Source organism: Neltuma alba, unplaced genomic scaffold (assembly GCF_004799145.2).
Source record: "Neltuma alba isolate B1F8T4 unplaced genomic scaffold, ASM479914v2 tig00010970_pilon, whole genome shotgun sequence".
Lineage (NCBI taxonomy): Eukaryota > Viridiplantae > Streptophyta > Magnoliopsida > Fabales > Fabaceae > Neltuma > Neltuma alba.
The window spans coordinates 262,883-275,620 of record NW_021635733.1 but is presented as its reverse complement, the minus strand read 5'-3'; the positions used below and the strand labels follow the sequence as shown (position 1 = coordinate 275,620).

At 36.6% G+C, this 12,738-nt stretch overlaps 2 protein-coding genes across 3 annotated transcripts; one reads left to right on the top strand and one right to left on the bottom strand.

Annotated features, from left to right (window-relative positions):
• Window positions 1-2,088: 2,088 nt before the first annotated feature.
• On the top strand, window positions 2,089-5,636 carry LOC114760297 (uncharacterized). Its single transcript, XM_028949553.1, has 10 exons — window positions 2,089-2,384; window positions 2,583-2,660; window positions 2,759-3,023; window positions 3,114-3,340; window positions 3,456-3,558; window positions 4,067-4,167; window positions 4,269-4,440; window positions 4,576-4,746; window positions 4,859-4,959; window positions 5,085-5,636. Exons 1-10 carry the CDS (start codon window positions 2,142-2,144, stop codon window positions 5,142-5,144), a joined length of 1,521 nt encoding a protein of 506 aa, XP_028805386.1. The 5' UTR covers window positions 2,089-2,141; the 3' UTR covers window positions 5,145-5,636.
• Window positions 5,637-6,048: 412 nt separating this feature from the next.
• Window positions 6,049-10,522, bottom strand: LOC114760288 (NEP1-interacting protein-like 2). Of its 2 annotated transcripts, XM_028949544.1 has the most exons (5): window positions 9,708-10,436; window positions 8,484-8,645; window positions 6,877-6,975; window positions 6,617-6,763; window positions 6,049-6,517 (listed from the first exon to the last, which is right to left on the bottom strand). In XM_028949544.1, the coding sequence occupies exons 1-5, from the start codon at window positions 10,287-10,289 to the stop codon at window positions 6,383-6,385; spliced, it is 1,125 nt and encodes a 374-aa protein (XP_028805377.1). In that variant the 5' UTR covers window positions 10,290-10,436; the 3' UTR covers window positions 6,049-6,382. The 2 variants fall into 2 exon arrangements, with proteins under 2 accessions (XP_028805377.1, XP_028805378.1); XM_028949545.1 differs by lacking the exon at window positions 8,484-8,645 and having other exon boundaries at window positions 9,708-10,522.
• Between the last annotated feature and the right edge of the window lie 2,216 nt (window positions 10,523-12,738).

Sequence of the window (12,738 nt, the reverse complement as noted above, 5' to 3'; positions counted from 1 at the left end):
GACTTGAAAAGGGCACGGTGGTTCATCCATCACAATCAAATTTTTTCTTCCGGGAAACCGAAAGTCAGAGTTGGATCTCTTGGATTAGAGATTTGCGAATTGTGCAATTTTTGCAAATATATCATTTAATGACTCCCTCAAGTAACAGCTTTTTTCTCATTTTTATCTGTCATTTTCATGCCAAAAAAAAAAACCCAAATTCATTCCCCATTTATATTTTGGTTGGTACTGAATTTATTATGGGATCTGATGCATTACTTTTAATTACTAATTTTGCTTTTCACCGAAAATATAGGCATGGCCTGTACATCCAGCTTGTCATATCTCAAGTATCTTCAAGGAAAATTAAAAGAATTAAATTTACAAATGAGTTATTAGAAATATCTTCAAATTATGAGTATTTAATATTATTCACATAATACAAATTTACAACTAAAAAGCCATTTAACATTATTTACCACCCAATCAATACAAATTTATAAATTACTCAATGAATTTGTATTATTAGTAGTCCTTAAAAATTAAAAAAAAATTATCTCTCTCTCTTTTTTTTTCTAGGCGTCTATTATAATTATAGAAAATTAAAATAAATTAATTTATATTTTAAAACAAATTATTAAACTTGAATTATGAAATTCAATCAAGAGATTCATAACAGTAGTTATCTCTCCTATTTTACACATAAAAAAGGGGAGACACCCCCACCACAAAACTCATTTTGAGATCCTACAAACTCATCTAAAAAGGATAGGAGTTGCTACTTGTACCAAAAGTTTTTACTGAGTATCTAAATTATCTTCTCAAAACATTTTTACATAAGTTAAGATAAAGTTTTGGTAAAATTATTTTTAAAAAGATAATCCCAACATTATTAATTCTATAACTATATTATTTGTCAAAGAGGAACAACTTTCTTTAATAATGCATTTGCTGTACACCTTTTTTGCCATTATTGTTAATGAGAGGGTATGAGATTGTGAAAAATGTGCTTAAGTGTTTAACAACAACAAGAAGAAAGAGATTAAAAAAAACAGAAAAACAAAAAAAAGCCCACCACAACCCACCCCAGATCCAATTCCGGATGTCGTCTTCTCTTTGGAAACGAAAGTTCTTCCATCACGCCACGCAATTTAACATGTGCGCTGTAAATATTATCTTTGTTTTAATTTGACCGTGAATATAAAATTTTAATTTTATTTATTTTTATATTTATTTTTTAAAAGTAATTGTTATAGTATTTATATATATTAAATATTTTATCAAATAATAATTTGAGCTAATACATATGATTAGTAAAAATATTTTTAAAAAATTTATTTATTACACATAATTAACTTAATTACTTCACACACAAAAACTAACTAAGTTAACTAATTTTTTAATTTATTCAAATTAATTAACTAATTTTTATACTACCTCCGATTTTAATTATAAGAGCCAGTTGACTAATTTGATAATATTAAGAAAGTAAGTTGAGTTAGTTATTTGTCAGAAATAGGTGTTGTCTTTCCTAAAATATCTTTGCTAATTAAGTATATTGGTTAGAATTATCATTGTTAGAAAAATTATTTTAAAAAAAATATATAAATATAAGAGACAAAATAGATTGTGATCTTATATTTAGAACCAAAATAAAAATTAAATAAAATTTTATATTAAAGACGGGAGACAGTATTAGCTTATATCAAGGAGTATTTTTTTTCCTTAATTTTTTTAGTCTTATGACTATGAACACCAATGCCCGCGCCGCGGCGCCTCGCACAAGACTAATCTCTTCTTTTTGATTCCGAAATCATGGCGTTGAATAATCAACTGAAATTAGCCATTGTCCTTTTGATCCTGGAAACGCGGGTAAGAATTAAGATTTTTGACGTTTCTCGTGAGAGGACTCTTCCCTATCCCATCACATTTTCGAATTACTTCCCACAAAGGCGAACCTGCCATCCCTATCATCTACGTAATCCATAAATTTGTTATATTGCATCCAGAAATAATCCTGACTTAGGGTGTTCTTAACTTCTCATTCTTGGTGTTTCTCTTTCTTTGAATCAACGAGTTTCGGCCTCATTGGCTCACTGCCCCAAATATCTCTCTATCATTCTCTCAAAGTATCACTTGTTTACATAACCCAATCCCGAATTATGCTTCTTAACAGGATTAGCCCTGGATTCTGGGTCACTGACCCCAAACCGAAGGCTGTGAGTTTTGTCAGCCGGAGGGTATCGGTGCCTTCACCGGCGAGGCCTGTGGCATTTCTTGGTTGGCTTCAACAGAGGGAAAACGATAAGCGCCGGTCATTATGCACCGCCGATGAGCTTCATTATGTCTCTGTTTCCGACTCCGATTGGAAGCTCGCTCTCTGGCGCTACCTGCCCTCTCCCAAGGTTCTCTGTAGCATCTTCTCCTTTTTGTAATTTCAATTTCTGCACTTGGATGATTCAACTTTGCATGTTCCTGGGGATCTTAGTATCCATTATTTGTTTGTAAATGGCTTCGTTTAGCTATATTTAGTTAATCTATCAGAGAAAGCCACAATTCGTCGATAATTGAAAGTAATGCAAAAAGAAAAACTTCATTCCCAGGCACCTACCAGGAACCACCCACTTTTACTATTGTCAGGCGTTGCAACCAATGCTATTGGCTATGATCTCTCTCCTGAGGTAGCTCTGTTCCTGTGAAATGCCATAACCTCACAATCTTATTCTCTATTATGAATTCTCTGTTGTTCTTTTGTATAACAAAATATGTTTGCTTTCAGTCTTCATTTGCTCGGTATATGGCTGCACTAGGATTTGATACCTGGACCCTTGAAGTTCGAGGTTCTGGGTTAAGCACTCACGGAGTTTACTCAAAGGAAATTTTCAAAGACCTTGGAGCTTCGTTTGACTCAGAAACTCCTTACATGAAAATCAGAGGGTTAGAATCTGAGATAGTGACTAAATATGACAAGCTACGACCAACAGCGAAGCTAATGGATGTCTTTCCAAGATTATCCAATGAAGTTTTAGACTTTATCAGTGGGGGTCTGTGTCATGACCTGGAGAGCTTCTACTTCTTACCATCTACTATTTTATGATTAAAACTGGACAATATGAAAATATATTTTTTTCCAGATTTGCGGGGAATGAGGGAAAGTTCTACTGTTGCTAGTCAAATGAGGGATTTGATCCGTAGGCTTCAGGCTATTGCTGCAGGGGATCGGCCATTATTCCCAGCTCACGTTTTGGCGATGCAAGAGCGTTTTATAACCAGCATTCAAGAATTTCAGGAACAACTTGAGCTGGTTGCGAAGAATGATTGGGACTTCGACCATTACCTGGAAGAGGATGTACCTGCTGCGGTGAGGTGACATTCTTTCGTGATAATTTCATAGACATTCCAAAAAGCTGAAGTAAATTTATAGTAGTATTGTTTCATAAGTTTATCACTGATTTCATACTTCTGACTCGCCTTAGATGGAGTACATAAGGACTCATTGCCAACCAAAGGATGGAAAACTGCATGCTATTGGTCACTCAATGGGGGGTATCCTGTTATATGCTACTCTCTCACGCTGTTGTAAGTTTTGCTGAATTGCATTTTTTATTTCCTTTCACGCTTCCTTGAAAGAACCATCAAAATTTAATTTTCCCTGCTTTTGGTTCAAGCTTGTTACAATATATAATTCATGATCTAACTCGAACTTCAACTGCACCTGGCACCCATTAGTAGTGGCAAACCCAACCATAAGCTGCCATGCTTCATGTTGGGCCCTAGATGCTTAGAAGTGCTGGGAAAATTGTTTTCCATTTGGACTTGGAAGAAACAATACTCTGAACTAAACAAGTATGGAGCTAGAATTGAAATCTTAAAAACATGAGGTTTGTGAGTCAATTCACTTGGATAACTCTAATCTAATCCATTTATTTCCCAGGTGAAATTCTGTGTTCATCTCAAAATCAACAGCGTAATACCTGTGATTAGAATGACTTATGTGTTGAGGGGTTTTGGTTATTTTTGAGTTGCAAAATCTTATTCCCAAAGAATGTAAACGTTTTGGTGAAGTTCTTGATGCTTGCAATTTCAGGTTTTCATGGAAAGGATTCTGGGCTGGCATCAGTTGTTACATTGGCATCGTCACTTGACTATTCACCTTCAAGATCATCTCTCAAGTTGCTTTTACCACTGGCAAGTGATGAATGAAACTGTGATGCCCCCTTTTTCCTTCAATGATATGTCTCTAAGTTGAACATTATAACAAATTAAGTAAATGAGTTCTTCATTTGCAGGCTGATCCTGTTCAGGCATTAAAGATTCCTGTTATTCCAGTGGGGCCAATACTTGTTGCTGTTTATCCTCTCGTGAACTATCCTCCCTATGTTTTATCATGGCTAAATTCTCAGATTTCAGCTGAAGAAATGGATGAAAAGCTATACCAAAAACTTGTTCTCAACAACTTCTGTAAGTGACAAATCTAGAAGTGTTACCTTTGGCTTTAGTTTTGCATTTTATGCAACTTCTTAAATACTCTAGCCGGCACGTACTTCTACAAAACATTTATCCCAACTTTCAGAGACTGAATCATAAAAATGGAAGGTACAATACCTTCTAAGCTTCTCTTGCAGTTAAAATCAGTTTTCGAGAAGGGTGGTTTATGTGATAGGAGTGGATCTTTCTTCTACAAAGAACATCTCGCCAAGAGCAAGGTGCCTATCTTAGCAGTTGCTGGTGACCAAGATCTAATCTGCCCTTCTGAAGCTGTGTACGGTATGTGGAGTTGAAAAGGCTGTTTACATATATATATTTTTATCGAAGAGTCTATCAAACATGGAAACTGACAAAAAGTTTTATGATGGATGTGATCACATATATGAAACAGAAACGGCTAAGCTTATTCCTGAAGAATTACTTACCTATAAGGTTTTCGGTGAGCCCGGAGGTCCACACTATGCCCACTATGACTTGGTGGGGGGTCGTCAGGTGAGATTATTTTGACTGTTGTTTTTTTATGACTTATGAGACAGAGATTGCATATAATCTGACCAATTGAGTTTTTCATTTGAAGTAATTTCTATTGTTGTCACTTTTTTCCTGTTTTAATGCAGGTTGCAGATCATGTGTATCCATGTTTAACAGAGTTTCTCATTCATCACGACATGGATTAGTTCATTTCTCTCTTTAGATGACAAGCACATCTTTCCTGTTTCCTCTACTTCAAAAGGATCACAAGATCAATTCTTTGCAGAGAAGATACTCCTTCATAGATAGGTAGGTAGGCAGGTGGATAGATAGATGATGCAAGACAAAGCAAGGCTTTCTGTTGTATGTATTACTAGCCCGACGCTGAAAGTCCATATTTGTAAAGAATAACAACGAATATAAAGGACACAGACGCATATCTATTGCTACATAACTAATTTAACGAGATTTAAAAAATTAGTCTTAATTATTTGAGGAAAAAAATGTGTTGGCAGCCCTTACTAAAATTCTCTTTAACATAAATTCTCCTTGACATGTATAAAAATAGTTTGAAGGAAAAAATTCTAAGTTTAGACAACAGAAGGGATAGAGGTTATGTATCTGGGATCAAAGCAAATTCTCTATATTTAAACCTATTATGTCATGTCTAAAGAATATGCTTGTATTTCTTAAAGATATCTGCCCTGCCTTCCTGTGATTTTTTCCCCAAGTTTTTGTTGATAATGCATGGAAAAGTTTGGTGATCTTTCATTCTGCTTTGCATATTGGAAAATGTTTGGTCCCCACCATGTCGCCTGTCTCTTTTCGTGGTATAGCTTTCAAGTGCGTGACTTCCATGACATTATTGATCTTCAAAGGGGAAGTATGAAATAACGTTGTAACATTTAGAACGGTGAAGAGTTACTTTTTTTTCCCTCTTCTCTTTTTCACATAACAGATGGCAGTTTTTGCCATCTATTTAATCAATAATAATGGAATCACGAGTGTTTCCTTTGGAAGCAGCTTCTTTTACCTTTTGTTTGTCATCGAGGCTTCTATACGTACGTACATACATATATATATATATATATAGAGAGAGAGAGAGAGAGAGGCTTAAATTAGTAATTAATTTCATTATATAAGTATAGCCTGCAATGACCATCTCCGTTTCCAGAATACAATCCCATAAACAAGTATTGCCAAGTCAAATGCAAGCCGTATAATTTTGGTTAAGTCTCGTCATCATTGACAAATATAACATATTGCCAACTCACAAAGCAGACCAAAAGACTAAAAGATTCAACGAACAGAAGATTGAAAGCAAAGAATGGAATCTCGCTTGTATTAGATATGAAAAGCTATACACCAACTTCAGGGTGAATATAAGCAGGCCTTTTTTTTTGAAAAAAGAAAAAAGGAAAAAAAAATATCAGGGTCAAGTCTCCTAGTGACGAACCACAACTTCTTGCTTACAGACTGGGCAGAAATTTTTCTGTGCAAGCCATTGTCTGATGCACTCAAAGTGATAGCTGTGTTCACACTTTAGCTTCCCCACCTCATCATCTCCTTCATATTCTTCCTGTTCATCACAATCCAGATTAGACAGATCACATTATATATCATTTCACAACGTGATATCCGGACAAACCCATCAGGTTGTAGAGATTTGCAAACTCACCTGACAAATGCTGCACTTTTTGTTAATATGGTGCTTCAATGCTTCACTCAAAAATGGATATTGAATCTTCCTTATGTGGCATCCTATCTCGTCTTCTTTGAGACCAGTGTTGACAAAACCAATCTTCTCTTCAAGCTCAAGAAGTTGCTGCAGGCCGCAGAAACCAGAGACATAAGATGAAGATATTCAGGCAGTCCAACGATGTATTAAAAGCAAGAAGAAATGTTATCGTGAAAGAAAAATTGAGAGAAAGAACCTACCTCATATGACATATTATCAACATCAAGTCTCCAGTCCCTAAACTGGTCATGTGAATCTAACATTCCTCCCATTAGCAGACCTCCTTGAAGCATCATTATCTACAGGGATCCAGCAATAATTACAGAAATGCAAATAAATGATCAGATATATTGATAAAGACCAACATGGATGGAAGAAAATCTAACTAAAAAAAATCAGAAACGGTTAGAAAATAACATAACAAGTAATCAACCTAACCTAAGACTTATCCATGGTCATGGAAGCATTAAGCATGTAACAGATATTGCCCTTCATGCGACATTCATAAACAAATATTCAGGTTCTGTTCAGCTGACCAAAATCTGCACCTCAAATTAATGGGTTGTGCATTACCTAGAGTTTGTATGATCAATCAATCTGGTGAAATGATCAATCAATCTGGTGAAACTGACCCGTCCATAATTATCCAAAAATGGTTATCATGGTAACTATATTTAAAAAAAACAAAAAAACGGAGCATCCTGTTTATTGTTTCTTGTTAATCTCATAGAGCACGGTTATCCCTACCAAATACATGGGCTCGAATTTGTTTTTGTTTCAACAAATTGCAATTATCCAACTCTGCCACATCCAAATGCAAAATTGGTTCATTCTAGTTCGGGATTGAATAGTCTGAGGTAGAACCATAGAGGTTGTACGCATAAGAATTTAGTCTTGCAAATTACACAGCAATCAAGTCTAGAAACAGTCTTCACAATACCATAGGACGAATTAACAGGTCCATTTTACTCCATTAATCGGGAGGCCAGATACTCATAGAAAAATCTGCAACCAGATCACCACATACTTGCACACAAACACATCATACTTGGCCAACGGTACCAAACAAATTCCAAACACTTCAACTTTAAGTCCATCAGCATCTTCACCCTATATTGGAGGCCTATTCTGACCTGAGTGTTACCATTACTGAATGAATGCTAACATAATGGTTGAGGACCTAATCTTTGAGCCTCTCAATGACAAGAAATAAACCGTTTAATCACTAGGTCACATAACTCCAGAACTACTGCTTAATCTCTCTTCTATCTATATCATCCCATTAACCTGTGTGCATGAGCTGCTGACAATGGGGTAATTGGCATGGCTCCGGAATACTTAGTCCTCCAATGGATCATTGCCTTATAAAAGCCCAAATCCATAAAGTCAATCCTATTACTTAGAAACCAGATCTCAGTGCCATCTGCTACCTAATGTAGGGTGATCAGCACTTTTCAGCATTCACCAGCCTTGTATTGTCCATTTCATTTCAGGAAAAGAAAATGTAGACCAGCACATTCATGCCATCCTTTCTAGCTGGGCAACACAAATACATGCAAAACTTACACACTTTCACATATTCATCCTTCTTTACAAAGGAAATAACAAGGCATGATGAAGTATATTTCGGACAAAAGTCATATAGGAATATTCGAGGTGGTCAGACAAATTATGAAAGGCATATTCCAATGATCAACTCCAAATTCAGAATTTTCAACTGTTATTTCCCCAAAGAAAAGAAAATCCTGATAATCAAACAAAGAAATGGGATCATTATAAAATAAAGAATATAAAAGCCAGAACCAACCTCAGCAAAACCTTCGGATGAAGGATGTCGAAGATGACGATAATATCTTGAAGATGCATATGAATCAGGAGCAGGAGGACGCGTTGGGAAGATATCAGGATCATTATCCAGAAACGAGATGGTTTCTGGGTTAACTGTTCGTCTTCCAAGATAGGATACACGCTGGCAACATTTATGAACCATCATCAGGCCTTGAAGAAATCTCCCAATCCAAAACAGGATATACAATACCACACATGAGATCAAAATATCAGCTAATCCTTTAAACATCTATCAACAGCTCAATATCTGTCTTCTTCATTCACACAATAATCCTATGATGATGATAATTCTATTTACCGGGCGGTTCCCAAGTCATTAAACTTTCGTCTGGCGTCCGTAACTATAAAAGCATATGCGTGTACGCGGCTGGACCTGGATCGGCCGGTTGGTACTCGTAATACGTCAGTAGACTAGGAATATTATAACCAGCGGCCATAGTTGACCAAGTCTAAAGGGAGGGAATCAAAATTGTCCGCTTTTTTTTTTAAAAAAATGAAAGTATCGACTTTTATTATATTGAAAATCTAAAAATATATAAAAAATAATCATTTGACCAAAAAATTTAAGCTTGGTAAATAAAAGATTGTAATGCTAGATACTTATTTTTTTCCCCCTTTAAAAAAAAAAAAAAAAAACGAATCACACACGAAAATTCACGGAAAGAAAACCCATTCCCCGTTATCCTGTAGTAATGAAGAAGGATGAGACAGGAAAAGAATGGCTGTCTCCTTTACTATATTTGAAATTTTAACATGTAAGTTGAAAAAATTTTGTGCTGTGTGAATGAGGGATGCTAATACTGACTACTGTAAAAAAGAGATATCGAAAATCAAAAAATGAATTTGAAAGGAAGAAAACCGATCCCTCATCATCCCGATGAATGATGAAGAAAGAAAGAAAGACAAGACAAGAAAGAAGTGCTTACTAGTCATGAAGGTCTAATGATGACAATAATACCAAATTTCCCATTGCGAATTTAGAAAGTAAAGATCACACAATCACCAAAAACAAATGGGAAATTTATTTCAACAAGAAACCCATAGCAGAATATAAGATTCGGTTAAAGAAGGGAACGAGAAAGGGTAAACTGGAAACGATTGTGTTTTTAACACTCGTTGGATGAAAGAAGAGTGAAGAAGAAACAGAGGAAGGGCGAATCAAGATGCAGAGAAACAATAATACCTCTCTGTGAGTCATCCTCTCCACATCAATCTTCCCTCTCGAAGAAACATTCTTCCTCGCCACGACGCAATCAACAGACGCAGCAGCATCGGCCGAAAACCCAATTCCAGGACCACACCAGACGTCTTGAAAATCAACGCAATTAGCAGAACCAGAACCATCAACAGCCCCAGGACAGGTCTTGGTGCTATTTCTTTTATGCTTCTTCTTTCTAGCCTTCTTTCCTTGCCAGTCCGCCGACGACCGAATCACCGCCGGAACCGAAACCTGCTGCGACGCACCGGCGGTGCATCCGAGTCCTCTGAAGGTTGCAGCCGCAGAGAAATTGTTCTTCTTCTTGCTACGGCCGCTGCCACTGCCGCCGATGTTGACTCCGTTACCCTGTACACTCTCATTCGACGCGTTGTTGGAGAAAGTAGAGAGAAGAAGAGACGAAATGGTTGATTTGCAGCGAGTGAACTCGATTATCGAAGGGATTGGCGGGTTCGGATCTGCTTCTTGAATGAGATGACCCAAATGGCTTCTTGGCCTTCTGCATTTTATGCGTTCTGCAGTTGCTGAAGCATCTGAAACAACAGGCATGATTCACAGAGACAGAGAGAGAAAGAGGAGATGAAATGAAACAAAGAGGGAATGGAGGGATTTAACCCTCTTGCAGAGAGAAGGTGGAAGCAGTGGGAGCACAAAAGATTAGAGCTTTGAGAAGAAAGAATTGAAATTTTTTAATTGTGGGGTTGGCTTTTTTTTTGAGTGGTTAGGTGGTCTATGATTTGTCTTGTTGCTGGAATTGTGGGCATAGTAGTCTGAGAGGCTCTGGAATCTGTGACTGTTTTTTGCTTCTTTTTGTGCCTCTTAAGCTATCAATCCGACGCTGCTTATCACAGGAAAAGTCGAAAGTCCCTTCCTTTAACCCTCCATTCACACCCTCCTAGCGCACAGTGCCTGAGGATTGAATTGGAAAAGGACCTAGATGATGGCGCCATGAATCAATATTATGTACATTAAAAACCACTGTAGAAACAGAGCCACGCAAAAAGGTCAGATTTCAGGGGTGAGAGTGGACGCCATTTTAAAGGGTCCCACAAGGAGAAATCACGATTCACAAGGTCATAAACCACATGAGTGCATTGGGATTATAATAGCCATCATTTAATTTCCACCCCCTGAATTCCGCTCATTGAGGAATGTCTTCCTGGTCAAGCATCCTTTCCCCCTTTTATCATCGTAGCTGTAGCACTAAGGTTCACTGCATTCCATTGTCTATTCCCACCAATGAACATTAAAATAAATCTCAAGTTCGTATTTTTTTGCCAAAAGATTCATTTTTTTCCAATTGGGTATTGGTTATTCGACCGTCATGGGACTTGCACCAACCAAGAAAATCGGCAGACTCGCAAAATGAAAGCGAATGACTAGAGCCCTTTTTGATTAGATCTCCTTTCTTTCGGTGTAAATAAAAATTAACGACATCTGATCTATCTTACCTGTTCTATTGACGACCCTTGAACCATATGAGGCGTGTTTTCCAACAAAAATGTTTTCACCAAAATACACGGCTTCCTTGATTCAAGTTTCAAGCTTACGAATCTTTGAAATGCGATGGAATAAATATGACTAACCTTGGAATTGAAGCTGTGAAAAAAGTGGTAAAGAACAAAGGCAAAAGAACAAAACGAGACAGTACAGTAAATTCATGGACTTTAGACTGGGGTCGTCTGCTTCTTCCTGTTCTCTTTCCCACTGGAGTCACAGTGAGACGCATTGGTTCATAATGAAGATTGGACCACATGTTGGCGTTATTGGGGACAAAAGAACAATTGAAAAAATTGAGATGAAATGAAGCAGCTCTTAAGTGTAAATTTTATTACACTGTACTATGCTATATATTAATGTTTCGGATCATGCTCAAATTGATGCATCTCAAAGGGGTTGTTGACTGACTTGATGAAGCAATTAAAGCACTTGTTATAAAGTTAACCATCAATGGCGTGATTGCCTGCAAATCCAGAATTTGAACGCCAAGTATATTCTCCTTTTTCCTCTTCTTTCTTTGGTATAATCCATATGGTTAAGAAAAGGATTAGATAATTAGATTACGCACCTTCTTTGCGCCATGGTTTCTACAATCAGATATTAAGGGAGACTCAGATTTTTAACAGAGGATTCACATGATGATTCAATCCAGTTAATGCTGAACTGTACTAGTGTACTCCTACTAATAGTTCTTAATAGCTTCATTAATTTACGAAAGCTGTGATTAAACAGTCCTCGTCAACACTTGATTTGTCATCTGGACAATAATTAAGCCATTAGGTGAGTGCAATTTCTGTTTCTTGTACCTCAAAGGTTCTTAGATAATCAGTTTTTTTAAGTTAGTTAATTTAAGTGGCCTCTGTGATACCAAATTAGTTTGAAATCAGTGGCTCAAAGGTTGCAATCATACTGATCATAGAAAAGGACGAATTTCTTTCTCTTTGGCTATGCAGAAAGGAACCAGTCTTGTTTTTCTTTTTAATGCTTTTCAATTAATTAATTAATTAGGCAACACGGTGGGTTTCTCTAACTTTGGAAAAGCTACGGTATGATGCTTAATTAAGCACATAAACATGTTTATGATTATATTTAGAAGGTCCAATAAGATTAAGGCCTGGCATTGAGCCGAAAGCTGTGTGACAGAAAATTCAATGCAGCCACCTCATCATAGTCATAATTTCAATTAAAGTAGCATCATATTACAGCAATATTCCAGAGTTGAGTCAGCTCATAATCTGCTCTCTCACAACATTATAGAGCTGTGCTACGTTAATGGATGACAATTGATGAGTGTCAAATGTAAGCTCTTCGGCTCATACTTTGTATTATTAAATGTGCGTCTGTCTAGTAAACTAGGGTTGTTTCTGTGTCACATGCACTAGCCGGCTAATAAATAAATCATCTACTCTTTTCTTTTAACCTGTAACATTTAAATTTGATGCATTATTATATTAAAGAGATACTGAGTCTTTTTCACTGGATCTAAGGCTAGTAATTA